The sequence below is a fragment of the Sapajus apella genome, unplaced genomic scaffold, assembly GCF_009761245.1.
Source record: "Sapajus apella isolate SASKATOON/1434 unplaced genomic scaffold, GSC_monkey_1.0 scaffold63, whole genome shotgun sequence".
Classification (NCBI taxonomy): Eukaryota; Metazoa; Chordata; class Mammalia; order Primates; family Cebidae; genus Sapajus; species Sapajus apella.
In genome coordinates this window covers 7,172,990-7,195,500 of record NW_022437003.1, presented here as the reverse complement: position 1 = coordinate 7,195,500, position 22,511 = coordinate 7,172,990, and the positions used below count along the sequence as shown (strand labels likewise).

Sequence of the window (22,511 nt, the reverse complement as noted above, 5' to 3'; positions counted from 1 at the left end):
AAAAAAAAAAAAAAAAAAAAGCCAGGTGTGATGGCTCATGCTTGTAGTCCCAGCCACTTGGGAGGCTAAGGCACGAGAATTGCTTGAACCCAGGAGGCGGAGGTTGCAGTGAGCCAAGATTGCACCAGTGTACTCTAGACTGGGCAACAGAGTGAGACCTGATCTCAAAAAACAACAACAAAATAAACCTCACTAACAACAGCATAGACTAGTTGCTATAGTAGATGAATGTGCAAGTTGTTATTGGATAAGTTTATCCATTCAACAAATATTTACCAAGAACTAGCTGTGCCAGGAGCTGTGCTAAGTGCTTCATATGCAACAGCAAACCAAACTGACAAGGTACCTGGGCTCCTGCAGCGTTTATGCTCCTGGGAGTAGAGAATGGGTGCATCACTCAGACTGGGGCTGGGAGCAGGATGAAGAAGGGCTCCATAAAGCAGTGCCATTACATCGAATCCAGGAGGAACAGCATATCGAAAGCCACACAGTTATGTGGAGAGTTACTTTAAAACTTTTTTACTGGCCGGGCGCGGTGGCTCACGCCCGTAATCCCAGCACTTTGGGAGGCCGAGGCGGGTGGATCACAAGGTCAAGAGATCGAGACCATCCTGGTCAACATGGTGAAACCCCGTGTCTACTAAAAATACAAAAAATTAGCTGGGCATGGTGGTGTGTGCCTGTAATCCCAGCTACTCAGGAGGCTGGGGCAGGAGAATTGCCTGAACCCAGGAGGCGGAGGTTGCGGTGAGCCGAGATCGCGCCATTGCACTCCAGCCTGGGTGACAAGAGCGAAACTCTTTATGAAAAGGTTTTAAGTTTTCTATCATGGTGGCTCTCTGGATAGGAGCCAGTTTAACAGTGTTTCTCTTAACGCTGGCTACACAGAACCAAATTGGAGGAAAAGGATTATCCTGCCATTTACATTCTTGGAGTGCTTCAATTGTCTTAATCATCTTTCATAACACAGTCAGGTTGTAACGACTGTGGCTGTGAAGGTGACGCATGTTCTGGTAGTGCTGCTGTCATCCTAAACAGGGAAGGTTATTTTTAAAGGTAGATCAGATCCAACTTCCACACAGCAATTGGCACTGGAACTAAGGACCTAAGAGAAATTACATAATGATAACTGAGAAGTAAGACAAATAAGGAAGAAGTAGTAAGATGGGGAAAAAAGGAAATGAAATCAGAAGATAGTTGTTCTTAAGTTTTTTTTGTTTTGTTTTTTTAATGCTTTTTGAGACTCTAATTCATTTTAATATATTTTCAGGGGCATTAATGGAATATTCAAAGCATACCACAGACTCCAACTTAAGAAGCTCTAAACTAGGGACTCAGCCACTGAATCACTCTGCCACGTAAATTTTTTTTTTTTTTTTTTTTTTTTTGAGACAGGGTTGTGCTGTGTTGCCCAGGCTGGAGTGCAATGGTATGATCATGGCTCATGGCAGCTTAGACCTACCTGGGCTTTGGTGATCCTCCCACCTTAGCCTCCTGATTCTCCCACCTTAGCCTCCTGGGATTATAGGCGCTCATCACCATGCCTGGTTAATTTTTAAATTTCTTTTTTAGAGATGGAGCCTCACAGTGTTAGCAGGCTGGCTCCTAACTGTGGTCATTTTTCCCATGGGAAAAAGCACTGCTAGGCGCCGATCCTCTGGAGGAGAATGTCTATGGGGTGTTTCCATAGTAGGTGGTGGGCTGTGCACTCACACCCCACAACTGGGAATCTGGGTCTATACTATGCAGCTTCACTTTGGGCAGAATGGCATCTTATTCTTTGACTGCTCTAAGAATCACAAGAAATAACTTGGTATTTCAAGCTACATTTTCTGAAATATCTTATGCCTACCTAGGCCACTATATCTAAATAGCTGAAATACCAGAGTTTACAAGGAGGGTAACACTGAGTCATTGAACCCTGTTTCCTTTGAGTACTTTGGATTGCAAAATAATCCTCCCAAGTTGCATCTTATAAAGATCATTTAGGGGCCAGGAGGGAACTAGAGTATATTGCAAAGGCATGAGATTATGGGGAACAGAGCTGAATCTAGTTTACAAAAAATTTCCAATTTGATTAAAACGAAGAAAAACCTTGTGAAGCCCCAATACTGAATGTGTTATAATAATCTTTTAAGACCACGACTTAACTCTCTACTAATATCGATTAGCTTTAGATAAAGCTTCTACTAATATCAATTATTATTAGAGAAAAAAGAATGCGGATCTTGATTATTTGCCCTAGTTTCTTGATCTACCTCAAGAACATAGCTTAAATAGAATGAAAAACAAAACAAAAAACAAAAAACTCAGACCACTGTCGTTCTCCAAGGCTGGCCTGTGCTTACCTCCCCCTGCTGGCTGATGATGGGGACTGCATACTGAAGTTTCACATCACAGAAGAGACATTCCAAGAACACATTCGCCACCCCGATGAGGTTGTGATTCTCTTGGGCTTCATAGAAAGGGTCACCTCGTTTCCCATAGAGTCTCTTTGCCTGAGTAGCAGGAGGAGCCAGTGGGTAGATGAATTAGAAACACAATATCAATTTAAATCATATTATTTAAAACTAGCATTTGAAAAAAAAAAAAAGAATTAAAGAATCTACCCATTTAAACAGGAAGTAAAATTAGAATGTCACATAAATAAAAACTAAATTAGTCGGGCATGGAGGCACATGCCTGTGGTCCCAGCTACTCAGGAGGCTGAGACACAAGAATTGCTTTGCTTGAACCCAGGAGATGGATGTTTCAGTGAGCCGAGATCACACCCCTTCAGTCTGGGTGACAGAGCAAGACTCTGTCTCCATTAAAAAAAAAAAAAAAAAAAAAGAAGAAAAACTATTAGCCTGTGGGAGGGGCCTGTTTGTTGGCGAGCTAAGTGATGCCTGTGCGGAGGATTCCTCTTCAGTTCCTGCCTTGTCTTCCCTGTTCACCTCCTCTGCAGCTTTTTCATTTCATCTCCCTTGCCAAGTCTTCTTTTCCACTGCTAATGTCCAAACAATGGATTATGCAAGCTAAAATTACTCTTAGTAATCCAGCCACGATGACAGCTAGGGGTGCATGAACACACATCAATGAATGCAAAATCCACACTGGCTCCAGCCAAGCTGATTTTTCACAGCACTGACAAAATGGCATACATTTACTTCATTCTACTTCTTTTTACTTGAAATGTAGTAAACATGAAGCCAAATAAGAATCTACTATATGTTTTCTTCATTTACTTCCCATCTGTGTGGGGATCACATGTTATATTACTGATCCAACTTAGTACTTCTTTCAAAATCACTTGTACTTTATTTTCCTAATATATCACCAGCACTTCTCTGTGTGTGTGATGCTTAAATCACTTATAGTCTCTTTTTATTTTTAAATTAAAAATTTTTTTTTGAGACAGTCTCCCTCTGTCGCCAAGGCTGGAGTGCAATGGTGCTATCTCGGCTCATTGCAACCTTCACTGCCTCTCGGGTTCAAACGATTCTCCTGCCTCAGCCTCCCAAGTAGCTGGGATTACAGACTCCTGCCACCATGCCCAGCTACTTTTTGTATTTTTAGTAGAGACAGGGTTTCACTATATGCCTGTCTGGTCTCGAACTCCTGACCTCAGGTGATCCGCCCACCTCAGCTTCCCAAAGTTTTGGGATTACAGGCATGAGCCACCACTCTCAGCCCATATTCTCTGTTTTTAACATAACCAAATCTCCTTTACATTTTGTCTCTTTTACCTCGGGAACTTTTTCCTTCCACTCTTGGTAAAGATCTCTCATATCAATTAATTTATTTTCCAGCTTCTCAATGGTCCACACTTGGGTGCTCTTTCCTTTCCTCCTCACTTGGATAGCTGGCTCACTCACTATTGCACCTCTCTGCATAAGGAAGATAAACAAAACAAACATTGTTATAATTCCTTTTTCGATTGCTAAATGCTAAAGCAATATATATGTAACAGTAAGAGTAAGTTTGCAAAACACATAAAAGTATACAAAAGAAGATAAAATTCTACCACTTAGGAGATATTCTGGTTTATTTCCTATCTTCTATGTACACTCATGCACACTTTTTAATTTTTATCACAATCAACACCAAACAAAAGTATAATTTCACACCCCAATCCTCTCACGAGTTTTGATACTGTGATCACTTTTCTTGTATTATTTAATATTCTTCATAAGCATGTCTTTTTTTTTTTTTTTTTTTTGAGGTAGAGTCTTGCTCTGTCACCCAAGCTGGAGTATAGCAGCACGATCCTGGCTCACTGCAGCCTCAACTTCCTAGGCTCAAGCAATCCTCTCACCTCAGACTCCCAAGTAGCTGGAACTACAGTCATGTGACACCATGGCTATTATTATTTTTTTTGTATTTTTTGTATAAATGGGGTTTCGTCACGTTGCCCAGGCTGGTCTTGAATGCCTGTGCTCAAGCAATCCGCCCACCTTGGCCTGCCAAAGTGCTAGGACTACAGGCAAAAGCCACCAGACCCGGCCATAAGCATGACTTTTTAATGGCAACATAGCAGTATCCATAGCATATGGATTTACTACACATTTGACTAATTATTCATTATTCAACATCATGGCTATTTCATGTTTTTGCTATTATAAGGTCCACTAAGATAAACATCCTTGTATATAAAGCTTTATGGGTACTTCTATGACTATGGGCTTAGAATGAATTTCTCAAAGGGGAACTACAAGATCAAAAGACTAAAACCCGGCAAGACTGATAAGATACTCCCTGACTCATTTTCTAGGTTGCTTGCTGAAAGGAAATGAATGGATGAAAAGTAAACTTCTTTCTTTTTTTAAATTTGGTTTTCTTTTTTTCTGAGTCACAGAAAAAAATTTTTCTGGCTGGGCATGGTGGCTTATGCCTGTAATCCCAGCACTTCGGGAGGCTGAGGCAGGTAGACCACCTAAGGTCGGGAGTTCGAGAACAGCTTGGCCAACATGGTGAAATCCTGCCTCTACTAAAAATACAAAATTAGCCGGGAATGGTGGTGCATGCCTGTAATCCCAACTACTTGGGAGGCTGAGGCAGGAGAATCACTTAACCAGGGAGGCAGAGGTTGTGGTGAGCCAAGATCCTGCCATTGCACTCCAGCCTGGGCAGAAAGAGAATCTCTGTCTCAAACAAACAAACAAAAATGAAAAACAATTTTCTTCAAAGTTTTTCCCTACAGGAAAAATTCTTCGAAGTGAATGACAGGAAGTGAAATGACAGAAAGCTCCTAAACGCCTGCAGAGTTCTGGGTATTTAAAGCCAGGTATTATAAAAAGTCTTCCTTTCTTGTGGAATTCGCACTTAAAAAGGTACCACAGCTGGCCGCACACAGTGGCTCATGTCTGTAATCCTAGCACTTTGGGAGGCCAAGCAGGTGGATCACTTAAACCAGTGTGGCCTACACGGCAAAACCCTGTGTCTACTAAAAATACAAAAATTAGCCAGGTGTGGTGGCATGTGCCTGTAATCCCAGCGACAAGGGCGGTTGAGGTAGGAGAATCGTTTGAACCCGGGAGGCGGAGGATGCAGTAAGCTGAGATGTGCCATTGCACTCTAGCCTGGGTGACAGAGTGAGACTGGGTCTCAAAAAAAAAAAAAAAAAAAAAAAGAAAAAAAAACTAAAAATACCCCCCATTTCAGAAAGAGGCATTTAATGGAAAAAAAAAAAAAAAAAAAAAAGCAGGCAAAATATGTGTTTCTAATTTAACTGTTTTAAAGAAGGCATATAAATTAGGAAGTCCTTCAGCCACGAAAATTCTGCGTGTTCTGCTTATTAGATATCTAAGAACATCATTTAGATAGCATTCATACCCAACAAGGTGTATAAAGAATGTCTTGAAAAAAATGAACACCTCTGGCTGACATGAGGATCTCCTCAGGAATGTTTCTGGGGTTTCAGTGTGAGGTCCTATTTTACAATATTGACTATTGTGCATCCTGCTGTCTCACTTGAAGGACATTCTTACCTTCCTATTGGCACTGAGGTTTGCAGCAGGGATCTGAAGAGTCACCTGGTAATCGGTGAGCTTGCTCATTTCCTCAGCCAGGAAGTTTGCTTCCCTCACCAAGGTGTTAGCTTTAACCAGCTGCTCTCGCAGTTTTGCCAGGCTTTGTCGGAAGAGTTCATCTCTGCAGTGTCACAGAAAAGGATACGAGAAAATCTCAAAGAAAACTGCAATCCCATTTCTAAGTGAGCATCTTATTAGAAAATGGTAGAAAACTCCTCTCGGGCAGTGTTTTTAAAACCATTTTACCAGACTACCTCTAATCCTTCCCTCCTGTCCGCAGATGGGCCATCTGTTGAGAACTACGGATGGGGAGCAAATTGTTGAATGACTTAACTGAAAATCACGTTTCAAATTATGTAACATTTGAAAACGATCAGACTGTGACACGAGGATGCAAAAAACCAATACGGGAATCTTTGGGAAAAACAAATGATGATGATGACTTGTGTGTGCTGTGGGAGGGGGTGGGGCCAGGAGGGGCTGGCGGATGAGAGAAACCTGGAGTTAGAAGAAAGCATTGTTCATGACTTCTGCAGTCGGTAAAAGTCATGCCATAGTAAGGGAGTTCTGCAGTAGCAGAAATTCTTTTTTTTTTCTTTCAATTCTCTATACAATACTACTTGCTGATAAAAAGCTTCTCTAATATCCCGACTTGGTCAACACCCTCTTGTATGTTCTCTCAGCCCCATGTCTTTAGCCTTCATAGCATTTGCCATATGGAGAACTTTTCATTTTTACTTGTATAATTATTTGTGTAATATCTGTCTCCTGCTAGGCTGTAAGTGCCCTGGGGCAGGAATCAGGTCTTTTTTTGCTTGCACTACACTAGTTCCTGGCCAAGTGCATGACCCATTGTAGGATATTCAAAAAAGACCCAATGAATAAAGAAAAGAGTGCTTCTGGATTTCACATGTCAACCTGGGTTCAAAAGTCACTCCATCTAGTGATCGCTCTGTGCCAAATATAACTTCTCTTTTCCACCATTTATACACTGCAGGAAATTCTTACATCATAGAAAAATAATGAGCTCAAAGCATCGAAATCTCTACTCCTCACCTATCACCTTAGAAATGACAGAGGACGCATGCTGTGAGGATGCTAATGTAAAGAAAACAGTTTCTTAAAACGATATTACCGATATTACCAGCTGGGGGCAGTGGCTCATGCCTGTAAACCCAACACTTTGGGAGGCCAAGGTGGGAGGATCGCTTGAGGCCAGGAGTTCAAAACCAGCCTGGGCAACATAGTAAGACCTCATCTTTCTTTAAAAAAAAAGAAAGAAAGGAAAAAGAGAAAGAAAAAAGGTGATATCATTTTTCCAGTCACCTCTGCTTAGATTTGTTCAGTTGGCTCAGTCTCTTCTCTTTTATACAATGTCCAAAAAATAAGCCTATTGACTCTTCCTTTGAAGCATCTCCTAAGTCTCTCTCTGTGTGTTTTATCATATTCCTGGCTCAGGTCCCTCACACCCTTCCCAATAATCTCACAGCACCCAGGCTCTTCTTGCTCCACTACAAGACAGTCTTTATCAAGCCCTGCATCAAGCCCTGCATTCCTCAGGTCACTCCTCGGCTCAAGGCCTTGCAGGGCTCCTCTTCTCCCAAAAAATAAATCCCAGACTCCGAGTCTGTGGCCTCCCACAACCCCTATCTGACAGTTTTGAGCTTAATTTTCCCTACTCTTCCATAAATTAACTTCTAGACAGCGGTCCCCAACCTCTTTGGCAGCAGGGACTAGTTTCATGGAAGACAGCTTTTCCATGGACCGATACTGGGGGGAGGGAGAGCTCTGTGATGATTCACGTGCATTACATTTATTGTACACTTTATTTCTATTATTATATTGTAATATATGATGAAATAATTACACAATTCACCAAAATGTAGAATCGGTGAGAGCCCTCAGTTTATTTTCCTGCAACTAGACAGTCCCATGTGGGAGTGACGGGAGATGGTGACAGATCATCAGGCTTTAGACTCTTAGAAGGAACATGCAACCTAGATCCCTCATATGTACAGTGTATAATAGGGTTCACATTCCCCTGAGAATCAAATGCCACTGCTGTTTTGACAGGAGGTGGAGCTCACGTGGTGATGCCAGCGAAGAGGAGTGGCTGTAAACACAGACGAAGCTTCACTTGCTGGCCCACCACTCACCTCCTGCTGTACAGCCTGGTTCCTAGCAGGCCATGGACCTGTACCAGTCTGTGGTCCAGGGGCTGGGGACCCCTGTTCCAGACTATTCAAAACTGTTCTTTTGAAGTCTCCCAAATACATCTTATTGTCCTCCATTACTTCCCATCTGTTCAAGCCAATCTGCCCATCCGAAATGTCCTTCTAGTTTTTCTCTGCTGGTCAAACTCTGCCTCTCAAAAGCACTTGAAATCCTTCCATCTCCCTGAAAATCTCTGTAGAAGACTCAGCTTCACTGAGGTCTCATCTTCCACTGAACGACCAACAAGCTTACTGTGCAGTCTGCCCACCTGGCAACTACATGCTTGCTTGTCACTCAATACATTCACACAATCAATGCATACGATATTTACTAAATACCTACCAGGTGACCACATCATTCTAGGCAATAGCAATACTTCAATAAATGAAATGGATTCCCGGTCCCCTGGAAGTTATTTTCCAGGGTAGGAGATAGAACACACACAAATAACTATTAATATATAATCATAACACTTCCTATTGTTGAATAAAACTGTTCTTTAATTTACTATTATGACTTAAGTTTTCACAAGTTTATATATTGTTTCACACTACATTCTAAGTGTACAAAGAGAATAAATGATATCTGTAGCTTTCTTTGTAATTCTTACCAGCGTTTAAGTACACTTGATTCTCAACCCATCAACATTCCTGTAGGTAAGAGTTCTTCATTATTTCACAACCCATCAACATGTACTTAGGTAAGAGTTCTAGCTTCTTATATAATGACACACAATTAATGACATCTTAATTTTATCCAGCGAAATCTGACAAAAATCAATAAGGCAACTATTCTTATGTCTTTGAACGACAATCCCAAAATATCTCGTATTTTTTCTTCCTTCCTTCCTTCCTTCTTTCTCTCCCTTCCTTTCTCTTTTCTTCTATCTCTCTTTTTCTCTCTTTCTTGGAGATAGGGACTCCCTATGTTGCCCAGGCTATTCAGAGGTATGCTTACAGTGCACTACAGCTTGAAACTCCTGGACTCAAGTGATCCTCCTGTCTCAGCCTCTGCAGTAGCTGAGACTATAGGTATGTGCCACCGTACCAGGCTTCTATAGTTTTTTTTTTTAAAGAATTTAAGCCCCAAAGAAAATCAATCTGGAATTAACGGAAATGAAAAAAAAAAAGTATTTTTTAACTATTTAACTGAAAAACACTAAGATTAAAAGCAAACCACCTTCTTTACCAGATACTTTTTAAAAAAAATTTAAATATTTTGACTTTCATTTTAGGTTCAGAGGTACACATGCAGGTTTGTTATATAGGTAAACTCATGACTTGGGGGTTTGATGTACAGATTATTTCACTACCTGGGTAGTAAGCATATTACTGACAGGTTTTTTTTGTTTGTTCTTTTCTGAGCCTCTCCTTTCTCCTCCCACAGGTCCCAGTATCTCTTGTTCCCCTCTTTCTGCCTATGGGTTCTCATGATTTAGCTCTCACTTATTAGTGAGAATACGTGGTATCTGGTTTTCTCTTCCTGCATTAGTTTTCTAAGAATAATGGCCTCCAGTTCCACCTATGTTCCTGCAAAGGACATGAACTTGTTCTTTTTTATGGCCGCATAGTATTCCATGGTGTACATGTATCACGTTTTCTTTATCCAGTCTACCATTGGACATTTAGGTTGATTTCATGTCTTTCCTATTGTGAACAGTGCTGCAATGAACATACACATGCATATGTCTTTATTGCAGAACAATTTATATTTCTTTGGGTATATATTACCCAGTAGTGAGATTGCTGGGTAAAATGATAGTTCCGTTTTTACCTCTTTGAAAAACTGCCACATTGCTTTCCACAATGGTTGAATTAATTACACTCTCACCAACAGGATATAAGGGTTCCCTTTCCTTTGCAACTTTGCCAGAATCTGTTATTTTTTGACTTCTTAAAAATAGCCATTCTGATTGGTGTGAGATGGTAGCTCATTGTGGTTTTGATTTGGATTTCCCTAATAATTAGTGATATTGAACACTTTTTAATATGCTTTGTTGGCCACATGTATCTTCATTTGAAGATATTCTTGCTTTTATATTCTTTAGTAAATAGAAAGGATATCAATGGGTACAATTATGGCAGTTACCCTCAACAGCTAGCTGTTGCTTAGCGTAAAAGCCACCAGCTCACAGGAAATGTGTTCTTCAGAGAAAGGACCATCTGATAGCCTTTGTCTGTTTCTTTCATGCACAATAAAGCATAAAGAGTAACATAAGGCCTTTACGACTGTAATCCCAGCACTTTGTAAGGCTCAGGTGGGCGGATCACCTGAGGTCAAGGGTTGGAGACCCTCCTGGCCAACATGGTGAAAAGCCATCTCTACTAAAAATATAAAAATTAGCCAGGTGTGGTGGCGGGCATCTGCAATCCCAGCTACTAGGGAGGATGCGGTGGGAGAATTGAACCTGGGAAGCGGAGGTTGCAATGAGCGGAGATCACATCATTGCATTCCAGCCTGGGTGACAAGAGTGAAACTCCGCCTCAAAAAAAAAAAAAAAGGTACATAAGTATGATAAATCTTCCTATTTCAGTATCCAGACAGGTGAACGGGTGGCTCCACGGGAAAATGTAACTCTCTTCTCTATTTAACATTAACAAGTGCATGACTGCTGTGAGCCTTTCCCTGCAGGGCAGGGTTCCCTTTTCTCCTCTTGGGAGTCACCTCCCCCAGGTGTGGCCTGTATTCTGCATCTCACTGCGAGTGAGAGACGCGGTGTGTGTGTGAGTAAAGGAAGAGCTCTAGAGTCAGACTGCCATTGCTCTGATGCCATCGCCTAACTTACCAGCTAACTGACCATCTGGGCAAATCATTTAACCTCTCAGCCTCAGTTTCCTTATGTGTAAAGGTAGTAGTTGTGAGGATTAGAGGAATACAGGAACAGCAATTAGCACCTGGGACATGGTATAAATGATCTATAGATGTTAGGTGCTGCTTTTTCTACTGCTGTTAATTATTATCATAACACAGGTGTTATTAGGGGACTGCAGAGAGACCTGGGTTCAAACTCTGGCTTCTTCACTTACTAGATGGTTGATTAAAGCAGGATATTTAAACTGATTGATTGCTTGACCTATGAGACAGGGATAATAGTTCCCATGGTGTAGTGCTGCTGGGATGTTAAATAAAATGCCTGGACTATGGCAAGAACACAACAGAAGTCTGTAATAACCTGCTGTCCGTATTATGGTGGTGGAGATTATTACGATTACCATTTCCTCCACCGCTCCCTCCTTTGAGAGTTCCGATATGAATATTTTAAAGTCATAAATCTTTTCTTTTGATTTTTTTTGAGTCAGGTTCTTTTTTGTTGTTGTTGAAATGAAGAAGTCTTGCTTTTGTTGCCCAGGCTGGAGTATGATGGCATGATCTCAGTTCACTTCAACCTCCATCTCCCGGGTTCAAGCAATTCTGCCTTGGCCTCCTGAGTAGCTAGGATTACAGGTGCCTGCCACCATGCCTGGCTGATTTTTTTTTTCTCTATTTTTAATAGAGATGGGGTTTCACCATGTTGGCCAGGTTGGTCTCGAACTCCTGCCCTGAGGCAATCCATCCACCTCAGCCTCCCAAAGTGCTGGGATTACGGGTGTGAGCCACCATGCCCAGCCTGAGTCAGGTTCTTTCTCTGTCACCCAGGCTGGATTGCAGTGGCATGAACACAGCTCACTGAAGCCTTTATCTCTGGGGCTCAAGTGACCTTCCCACCTTAGCCTCCCAAGTAGCTGGGATTACAGGCATGTGCCAACATGCCTGGATAATTTTTTATTATTTTGTAGAGATGAGGTCTCACTATGTTGCCTAGGGTGGTTTCAGACTCCTGGGCTGAAGTGATCCTCCTGCTTCAGCCTCCCAAAGTGCTAGGATTACAGGTGTGAGCCACTGCACCCAGCCATAAATCTTAAACATACACATTGAGTATATTAATCAGCACTGAAGTTGTATTTAAATAGACTGTAAAGTATGAGAAACAAAAAATAAGAAAAGATGCTTTTGTGTTACAGAAATTATTCAAACTTTCTAAATTTCCACACCTGCCTGTCTAAGCCTTGCAACTTGGCATCATTTTTACCGAAGGCTAAACGGTTGTGGGGGTAGGAGGGACCCTTAACAGCTAACATCATAGTAGACATACCTAGGGTAGACAGTATTGGTGAAAGGAAAAGCTAATTTCAGTAAGTCAGATGTGGGAATAAGAGTTCTCTGCTAGGTTTGTTCCTGACACATCTTACAATCCCCTCCCTCAAAGCCCCACAGCCTTGGAGCCTTGATTCTGGCCTGCCCAAGCTGCAGTTCTTACCTCTCCTCTGCCCACTGGGTCACCTTCTGCTGCGCTGTCTGGCTGCTGTAGGCCAGGCGGTCGGGGCCGCTGCTCTGCGGCTGCCTCTCGGGGGAGAGCTGCTGGCGGAGTTGCTCCAGTTCCCGCTCATACATGAGCCGCTGCTCCTCTAGGGCACTTCTCTTTTCTTCTAGGTATTGTTTCTCCAGGACCTGAACCACATTTTGAACTGGGTCTAGTGAGCCAAGAGACAAGGCAAGGTGTCTTAGCGGCAGCTAAGACAAGCATTCATACCAGGCACTACAGCCGGTGGGGACTTCCTCTAGCCAGAACCCTTTTCTGCCCTAGAATCTAGCCTGTTGGTATGCTTTCTGTGAGAGGCCTAATTAGTGAAATCCTCTCAAATTCCTTGTTATTGACACTGCAGATAAATGCTCTATATGTATACATTCTCCACATTCTCTATGTTACTTTCTTCAATTTGATGAGCTCATCCTAATGTTGAGATAAATCATTAATCTACTACCAGCAGATGGGGGAAGAGAGGGGAATGTGATCCTGTCCACTGTGAAGAAAAACTTCACGAAATCTAGGATGACTCCAAACACAGAAGCACATAAGATTACATCTTTCTTTATGGTCATTCATTTCTATGCCCATTTAATATCGGTTTTGGTATATGACAAAGATTTATGACTTTCATTACAAATCTTATTACTCTTGAATTTCTCTAAGGTGGGAGGAAACTTAGAGATCCCAGCATGTGTTTGAAAATATTGGTTAAGGATATGGTCTGGCAATTTCTCAGACTAATATCTAAAAGGACAATTTACTTGCAAAAATAATAAAAACCTGTTTCTAACATCTCACATGTACAGATACAGCGCTCACCACAATGCACATGGGTGAAAAGGTATAGACGTACTAACAGATCTTGCTCCAATGAGCCACCCTGATGATTGTGGTATAGGCAAGACTAGACTTTACAATGCTAATGGGCTGGGCAGGACATTAACTTGGTAATGACCAATGAGCTAGATACTGTGGGAAGATCAAGGCTCTAGCCACAGGTACAAAAGGAGAAAGTTACTGACATGACTAAGTGAGGACAGTGTAGGGAGGCAGAATATTAGACAATCTCCTAATAGAACAAGAAAATCATCATCACAGTTAACATTTCCCAGAAGTACATCCCGGAAGATGCATTCTCAGACCAGCCTGGGACATGACTTCCTCCTCATACATTCACACATTTGCCTGCTATTTAGTGCCATTTATGCTATTCCCACACACTGGCACTCAGTTCAATTTCCAGAAAAGAAGCTGAAAATTAGTGACTCAGGAGGAATTTTTATATTATCTGATGATAGTTATTGACTGACTTTTCCAAGATATCCTATCAACTTGTAAAATACACATGTAAACTGTACTAATTTTCTATATTAGTATTAAGAGAAAAAGATAACATGTTAGCTTCCAAAAATAATTCAAAACAAAAAGAAATAATTTTTTTTTAAATTGCAAGAAAAGCTCAGCACAGGTGAGTTGTTTTAATAAAAATGACAACCACAATGGCAAGAATAACTCTACTAGCTCCTGGCTACATCTCAGGTAGAGGTTCCACCTGCTCTGCATATCACCCGATTTTAAAAATAAGGAAATAATGGGGCTCAGAAAGGCAAAATAGCTGATCTGCCTCACGTAGCTACAGAGTGACAGGGTCAGGTTTTGAACTCAGATAACTAATTAACCAATTGGCTGGGGTAGGACATTCACTTGGTAATAAACTGATGTGGTATTCTTACCCCCAGTGTTTTGCTACATTTAGTCTTCTGTAAAGAGTGATACTTCTAAAAACAATACTGTTTTGTTGATATAAAATTCTAAAATTCAGCATTTTTTTCAAAGAAAAAAAGGCGAAAAGAAAAAATTTTCAAAGAAAAAATTCCTCATGGAGTCCTGATATAAGAGTCCCTAAAATATATCATTTAAAAAGCTGATGGAAAATAAACTGGGGGCCAAGTGTGGTGGCTCACACTCACACTTTGGGAGGCTGAGGCGGGCAATCACTTGTGGTCAGGAGATCAAGACCAGCTTGGCCAACATGGTGAAACCTGTCTCTATTAAAAATTAGCTGGGTGTGGTGGTGCATACCTGTAGTTCCAGCTACTTGGGTGGGTGAGGCAGGAGAATCACTTGAACCTAGAGGCAGAGGCTGCAGTGAGCTGAGATTGCGCCACTGCACTCCAGCCCAGGTGACAGAGTGAGACTCCATCACAAAAAAAAAATAATAATAACAATAATTTAAAAAAAAGTAAACCAGGGGGTGAAAAAACCCAAACCCAAAAAAAAAAAAATCTTATGCAAAGGTAGATCCTGGGTGGGTAAAACATTATTTATAGAGTAACAGTCTATGTACTCCTAAGCATCAGAACTGCTGACAAAGTCCTACAACTTCTAAAAAAGTGTATGTGAGAAATTTGGTAAAAATTTTTTGAGGGTGTCTGAAGACATTTTAAATGTAAGCTCTAGAGAAGTAAAGTTCTTTCAGAATTTAAAAAAATATATACACATATTTCTCAAACAGTAGATAGGCTCTGGGTTTAAAAAAGAAAGGGCAGGGTGCTATGGTACTTGCCATTAATTTATATTTAGACAGAGCCCAATCATCCTAACTTAGTGTTTATAAATCTTTTCCAGAGAAACTGGAAAACACACCATTTTATAAAAATGCATTATAGGGTTTTTGCTACAAGATACTGAATAAAATATATAATCCACATTTCTATTGTTAGTAGTGCAGAAACACACATGATACCAAATGACTGAGACAGAGGGGATCTCACCCCAAGGTTCCATGCTGACACAGGCCACGTGAGTGAGGCTGTTTAAAACTGCACCAGTCACTGTCATGACACAGCACTAACACTACTCACCAGGCAGGATGAGTGGCCACAAATCGAAGTGCAGATACAGAAGAGAGAGCAGTTCAACGTGTCCTTCCTCTGAGACTCCCACAGTAGAGTCCTGTAAGCCGCATTCCCAGAATGCCCAGATCTGCCCTCACCACACACAGCTCTGGTGGAGGCTTAGGGGCTGGGTTTTTGTTTTGCCTCTGATCCCCAGAATTAGTCTGGAAACACCTTTCTCACAGATATCTTTGATGGCATTGTCTTTTCAAATCAATTAATCAGTTTCAAGTCTTAACTCCTACACACAGCGTATTTTAAAATAGACCATCCAAATCACCAAGTCGACCTGATTCTATGATGTGGCTCAGGACAGAATCCAAAGATTATTCAGCCCTTTCTCAAAATACCAACTAAATATCAAGAGATTGCCCACAGGTTTATTTTTCCCATCACTTTCCTTCTCTTGAGTGAACTGTTTTAAAATTGAGTGAGCCAGGTAGCCAAAGCCAAGATCTCAAAGAGATTAAGAATTTTAGGAAGAGAGGACCACATCTACTTTGGGCATAGCATTTTCTTGTCCTCATGAGTTCTTTCTTTACTTAGTAGATAACTATGCAATGAGCTCAAACTGACCCCTCATCCCAGGAATGGAAAAGAGAAAATGGCGCCGGTAGTGGGGCTAGTAGGGTGGTAATTATATGAGAAAGAGAATTAGAATTAATTCACACCAAAATGTCTAAAATACTGAATTGAAGTGAAATAGGTCTTGGAGGAAAAAAAGAACTCTTTCTCCCAATGTTTTGTAGAGATGAAGTCTCACTATGTTGCCCAGGCTGGTTTCAAACTCCTGGCCTCAAGAAATCCTCCCGCTTTGGCCTTCCAAAGTGCTGGGATTACAGGAGAGTGACATTGCACTTGGTAAAGTTGCTCTTTCTTTAGAGCTGCCATTGACATTGAAAAAAAGAGATGATTCCTATTCTAACCCTTGGGAAGAAGGCATTATTGTCCACAGATACTAGGTTTCTTTTTACTTTTAATTCAAATGAGTTCGGCTTTAGATCAGTATTTACTCTAGAAACTCAAAAATATATTATTCTAACCTACTACTGAGATAATGTAGGTGAATATATGCCTGGAAGTACCACTGACCTGAATTGCTCTGCTGTCAACAGCAATGAAGCCATCAGTAACAGCAGTAATAATGCCACAATACTTTTCAGTGCTGTTATAAGCATAGAGAAGAATAGCTGCTGTTATATTTTAATAGAAATCTGGGAGGCAAATGGAATTGGGACATGGTGTGTGTGTGTGTGTGTGTGTGTGTGTTTGTGTGTGTGTGTGTGTGTGTGTGTGTGTGTTGTGGGGGGGGATGTTCGTAATTGAAAAGGAACATTCCTAAATGAAGAATACAGAGCACCTTCATCAGCCAGAAAACTCCAGCTTCTTCCCAATCATGTTAGTTAGATTTTTACCAAAGCATGGAGCATAAGCATCAATCAGCAGCAATGCTAAAAACCAGCCAAGCTCTCTCATGCCAACGCCAATCGGTTAAAAACCTTTATCCCAGTGTTTGTGGAGGAGCTTCGTCTGAAACCACATGAGAGGGAAGAGGATCTTCAAATAAGACCACCAAGGGGATGACCACCAGGCAGACAGGCTTATTATCGGGAAGCCACCTAGCAGTAGAGAGGAATCGCAGTGAACACCGTCCAGCCAACAGCATGTCTGCACTTGCATCAGAGACTGTGTGTATGTCCCAGAGGGAAGCTACACTGGAACTGGGTAAAGGGTGGGGTAGGGGGAAACATAACTTTTTTTTTTTTTTTTTTTTAAGATCAAGTCTTGCTCTGTCACCCAGGGTGAAGTGCAATGGAGCGATCTCAGCTCACTGTGGCCTCCACCTCCCGGGTTCAGGCAATGCTCCTGTCTTAGCCTCCCAAATAGCTGGGACTACAGGCATGCATCACCATGCCCAGCTAAATTTTTGTATTTTTAAGAGAGACTGGGTTTCACCAGGTTGTCTTGTAAGTCTTGTAAGCCTCATTCCTGGAACGCCTAGATCTGCCCTCACCACACACAGCTCTCATGGAGGCATAGGCACTGGGCTTTTGTTTCGCCTCTGATCCCCAACTGGTCTTGAACTCCTGACCTCAGGTGATCCGTCCACCTCAGTCTCCCAAAGTGCTGGCATTACAGGCGTGAGCCACTGCGCCCAGCCATAAACATGACTTCTATATGGATAAAATCAACACTGGAGAGCAAGGCCTGATCTGGGATACAAAAGAATAACTCATGTTAACACTGTGCATCAGGTCCCTGATGACTATTCCTTTGGCTGAGAGGATCAGAGGGATTAACAAATGCTTACTAAATACTCATTGGTTATTCAATGAGTTAATTTATATATAAGCAGGTAGCCATTGATTAAAATTAAAAACCTATGGTCTGGGATGGATACATGGCTAAATTGATACCACCTGTAAACTCTGCAGTTAGCGACTAGAGATGTTTAGATCTGTGACATCAGCTGAAGCGATGAGCTCTCTCCAGGGGGACTTCCTCCACCTGGAGTTTGGAGTCTACATTCTCCTGCACACCGTGTATCCATTCAGGCTCCCAAAAGATCACTCACAGAAGACTTGTTGCTCAGGCAGGTTGTTAAAGGTCCCATTAATGTGATTCTGATGTCTGAACATCAGTTTGGAATGTCTGGGATTCCTCCCAGCTGGTGGGGAAGTGGGAGGGTGGAGTGAAGCTTGATTTCTAGCTATAGTCCACCCTTTAATGCAGGGCTAACATTAACACCCCACTAATCTTAACACCCTACTCTCACTGTTTGAAGGCAGAAATTGACAAACTTTTCTCATAAAGTTGTTTTTTCCCCATTTTTTCTCTGTGGTTCTATATTCTTTTTTTTTTTTTTTTTTTTTTTTTGGAGCAGAGCTTTGCTCTTGTTGCCCAGGCTGGAGTGCAATGGCGTGATATTGGCTCACTGCAATCTCCACCTCCTTGGTTCAAGCAATTCTCCTGCCTTAGCCTCCCAGGTAGTTGGGATTATAAGCACTTGCCACCATGCCTGGCTAATATTCTTTTCTACTTTTAGTAGAGACGAGGTTTCACCATGTTGGCCAGGGTGATCTTGAACTCCTGACCTAAGGTGGTCCACCCGCCTCAGCCTCTGAAAGTGCTGGGATTACAGGCATGAGCCACTGCACCTGGCCTCTATACTCTTCATATAAATACCTCACACTTGTTTTTCACAGTCTGGCCTTTTCTTCCCTCTGTCCTTTCTTTTCTTTCTTTCTGTTTCTTTTCTTTCTCTCTCTCTCTTTCTCTTTCCTTCTTTTTCTCCTTCCTTCCTTCCTCTCCCTCCCCCCACCCCCTTTCTTTTTTGAGACAGACTCTGGCTTTGTTGCCCAGGCTGTAGTGCAGTGGCGTGATCTCAGCTCACTGCAACCTCTACCTGTCAGGTTCAAGTGATTCTCGTGCTTCAGCCTCCCAAGTAGCTAGGATTACAGGCATGCACCACCGGGTAATTTTTGTGTTTTTAGTAGAGATGGGGTTTCACCATGTTAGCCAGGGTGGTCTCAAACTCCTGGTCTCAAGTAATCTGCCGATCTAAGCCTCCCAAAGTGCTGGGATTACAGGAGGCACACCACCATGCCTGGGTAATTTCTATATTTTTAGCAGAGATGGGGTTTCACTATGTTGCCCAGGCTGGTCTTCGAGTCTTGGCCTCAAGTGATCTGCCTGTCTCGATCTCCAAAAGTTCTAGGATTACAGGCATGTGCCACCATACCCAGCTAATTTTCGTATTTTTATTAGAGACAACGTTTTGCCATGTTGGTCAGGATGGTCATGAATTCCTGACCTCAGGTGATTCGCCGCCTTGGCCTCCCAAAGTGCTGAGATTACAGGCTCGAGTCACAGTGCCTAGTCCTATATTTCATTTTGATAAATAAAAAAAGAGGCCCCCTGAGGCAAAAACTTCATAAACAGAAATCGATGAGAAGACCAAAAGCTTTATTCCTGCAACAGAATCTCCAATCTGATGTGCCAGAGATCTGACTGAAAATTATCTCACCATGTGCTCGCCTTGGCAGCACATATGCCAAAATTCTCTATGCTCAAATTCTTCCTAGATAGGCTTATTCAAAAAGTAAAGTGAGAAAGCCAATATTTAAGGGAAGAGGCTCAACTGTGAAAAACAAAATGCTCTCCAAGCCCCCTGCCGGGTAGCGGCTGCCTATCTTAGGGTCCTCCAGGCCCTGGAGGTCTACCCTGGTTCAAGATGGGGAACCTCTGGTGCCACAAGATCAGATGAATGGGAAGGGGAGGTTGGACTGAGCCTACAAACTATCTTCTCAGGTGCCCCTAAATGCAGCCTCAGTTTTATCCTCATAAAATCCTTCTAGTCTCAGGAATGTCATCTTGTGCCTGGTAATAGGAGAACACTGCTGTCTGGCTTCTAAGTCTCAGTCATCAAGTCTAGCAATTAAGAGACAGGGAGATGGGAAAAGACAAGGCAGATTTATAAAACAGCAAAAAAGGAAAGAATATGGCGTGTTTTATTTAATGCAGGCGGGCGTGTATAGACACAGAAGAAGAAAGAGAATGTGAAGGAACATGGGCTTTTAGATGTGAAACTTGGAGTATAAGTCAAATAAAGAGGCTATAAAGCATTTTATTTTCACTATCATTTTTGTAAAAGTGATTTGGGCTTATTAAATAAGTATCTTTGGGGTAAAATCTCCAACTGCGTTTACACTAAAATGCTACAACTTTTATCTTGCCATTAGATTCTACTTGAAATTCCTGAATTTATTTTCACTATCATTTTTGTAAAAGTGATCTGTGCTTATTAAATAAGTATCTTTGGGGTAAAATTTCCAATTGAGTTTATACTAAAATGCTGAAAAGCTGTGACTTTTATCTTTTCATCAGATTCTATTTGAAATTCCTGAATTTATATTCTCTCGGGGATTTTCACATTCTCAAGGATTCAGATATGACAAACTCCATAATGAGAAATTTGGTAAGGAATTCTGTCAAAATCATTCAGTACTCTAGGCCTGTGGAAACATTATCACAATTGGCTTGGGAAGAAGAGGCCTCAAAAACGGGACAATCCATATCCTGGTTGTAACCGAGGGAGAGGACCATCTCCTCCAAATCTTGTCATTAGTCAGTCACTGATGGCCTTTTAAAGAAATGAGCAGTTTTACGTGTTTAAATGTGGAATGACACTTTATGCATGCTTATCCCTCACTAAATGGTGAGAGATGAGGAAATACCCAAGACACTGGACTACGGAGTGTGGGTCTTACCATTACTATTCAGAGTCTTCATGATAACTTCCATCTGTGCAAATTCATAGTTATAGTCTGGTTCAGAGGAAGCCTCACTGGCTGCATCCAGGTCATGCTCCGGTGGACCTGTTTCTTTCTCAAAGTCTTTCAACCAATCTCGACGCTTCCTCTTAGGTAAGTTTATTCTGTGGGGTTTTTCACCATTAGAGAAAATCAACTTGTTTTACACTTAAATAGATAACAGAAAAAAAGCGTAAGAAAATATATCACAGAACACAAAGACGTTACCTAAAAAAGTGATTATTTCCCCACAGGATTCGGTCACCATGCCACAGCTGGGTGGTACTACACACAAGGGCGCCGTTCACACAGGACCTGAGAGAACACGAGGGAAAATACCAGGTCAATGGGAAGGAGCACAAGACCCTGCCCTGGCAGCCAAAGAGATAACTAGGGGAGCTTTCTTTTAATAATAATTGCATTCCAACTACTACTTAAAGAAGGAAGAGCAGAATGTGTAACCACTATGAAAACACACGATCTGATCTATGAGGACCAAGGGCTGCCAACATCCCTCAGAGAGTGATAACCTGACACCATGCACTCCTGATGGAGATAGAAAGCACCACCCATAGCCACCCAGCACCCTGGCACCACCCATGGCTATTTTTGTCAAAATTTGAACTGAACCTGATCAAGTTTCCACATTTAAATGCCAATTTATGAAATACAAAGAAGAATAGAGGATATGAAATGATGCCATGGGATGCAGTAAGCAAAATCCTGACTGTGGGACCTCTAGGATCAACAATGAGATGACTTCGGCAAATAAAATACAAAGAAGAAGAGAGAAAGGCAGAGAGACAGAGACAAACACACAGAGAGAGAGAGAGGAGAGAAAGGGGAAACCCATTTGGTAAAAGAGATCTAAAGAGGAATACAATAAAACCATGGTAGGGTCTGATCTGGATCCTAATTTCAAGAAACAGCTGAAAAAGAACGCTGATGAGACAACTGGGGAAATCTGAACACTGACTGGCTATATGCTGGTTAGTAAGGAATTACTGTTATTTTAGGTATGGTGATATTGAAACTATTTTTAAGAATCTTCATCTTTTAGAGAGACATACTGAGATATTTATGGATACAATGTTATAAAATCTGGATTCTGCTTTAAAATATTTTTCCCCCATCTGGAGGTGTTAGTGGGTGACTATAATCCCAGCTACTTGGGAGGCTGAGGCAGGAGGTTTCCTTGAACCCGGAAGGCAGAGGTTGCAGTAGGCCGAGATCTTGCCACTGCACTCCAGCCGGGGCAACAGAATGAGGCTCTGTCACAAAATAAATAAATAAAATAATTTTTTTTTTTTGAGACAGGGTGTTACTCTGGTTGTCCAGGCTGGAGTGCAATTGTGCAATTATGGCTCACTACAGCCTCAACCTCCTGGGCTCAGGTGATCCTCCCACCTCATCCTCCTAAGTAGTTGAGACCAGGAGGGTGCACCACCACACCAGCTAATTTTTTGCAGAGTATGGGATTTCACCATGTTGTTTAGGCTGGTCTTGAATTCCTGGACTCAAGCAATCTGCCCACCTCGACCTCCCAAAGTGCTGGGATTACAGGTGTGAGCCACTGTTCCTGGCCTGCTTTAAAATAATTTGAAGGTAGAGGAAGGAGGAGGAGATATGGAAGACATATAAATAACAAAATTGTCCATGAGGTGTTCATTTTTGAACCTGGAGGATGGGTCCATGCATAGGGTTTCATTATATTTTTCTATTTTCTTTT

The 22,511-nt window shown here is 41.7% G+C and overlaps 1 protein-coding gene across 13 annotated transcripts in view; it reads right to left on the bottom strand.

Moving 5' to 3' along the window:
* The window catches only part of KIF13A (kinesin family member 13A), a 225,525-nt gene that overhangs the window by 45,898 nt on the left and 157,116 nt on the right, over window positions 1–22,511 (bottom strand). For 8 of the 13 annotated variants that reach the window (XM_032247635.1, XM_032247634.1, XM_032247637.1 and 5 more), the window contains exons 15-21: window positions 21,011–21,097; window positions 20,741–20,907; window positions 16,970–17,089; window positions 12,523–12,736; window positions 5,970–6,132; window positions 3,729–3,869; window positions 2,349–2,498 (exon numbers count right to left, since the gene is read on the bottom strand). In XM_032247635.1, the coding sequence (XP_032103526.1) occupies window positions 2,349–2,498; window positions 3,729–3,869; window positions 5,970–6,132; window positions 12,523–12,736; window positions 16,970–17,089; window positions 20,741–20,907; window positions 21,011–21,097 (1,042 nt within the window). The remainder of the gene's footprint in view (window positions 1–2,348; window positions 2,499–3,728; window positions 3,870–5,969; window positions 6,133–12,522; window positions 12,737–16,969; window positions 17,090–20,740; window positions 20,908–21,010; window positions 21,098–22,511) is intronic. The other 5 variants (XM_032247644.1, XM_032247639.1, XM_032247641.1 and 2 more) reach the window with 1 other exon arrangement.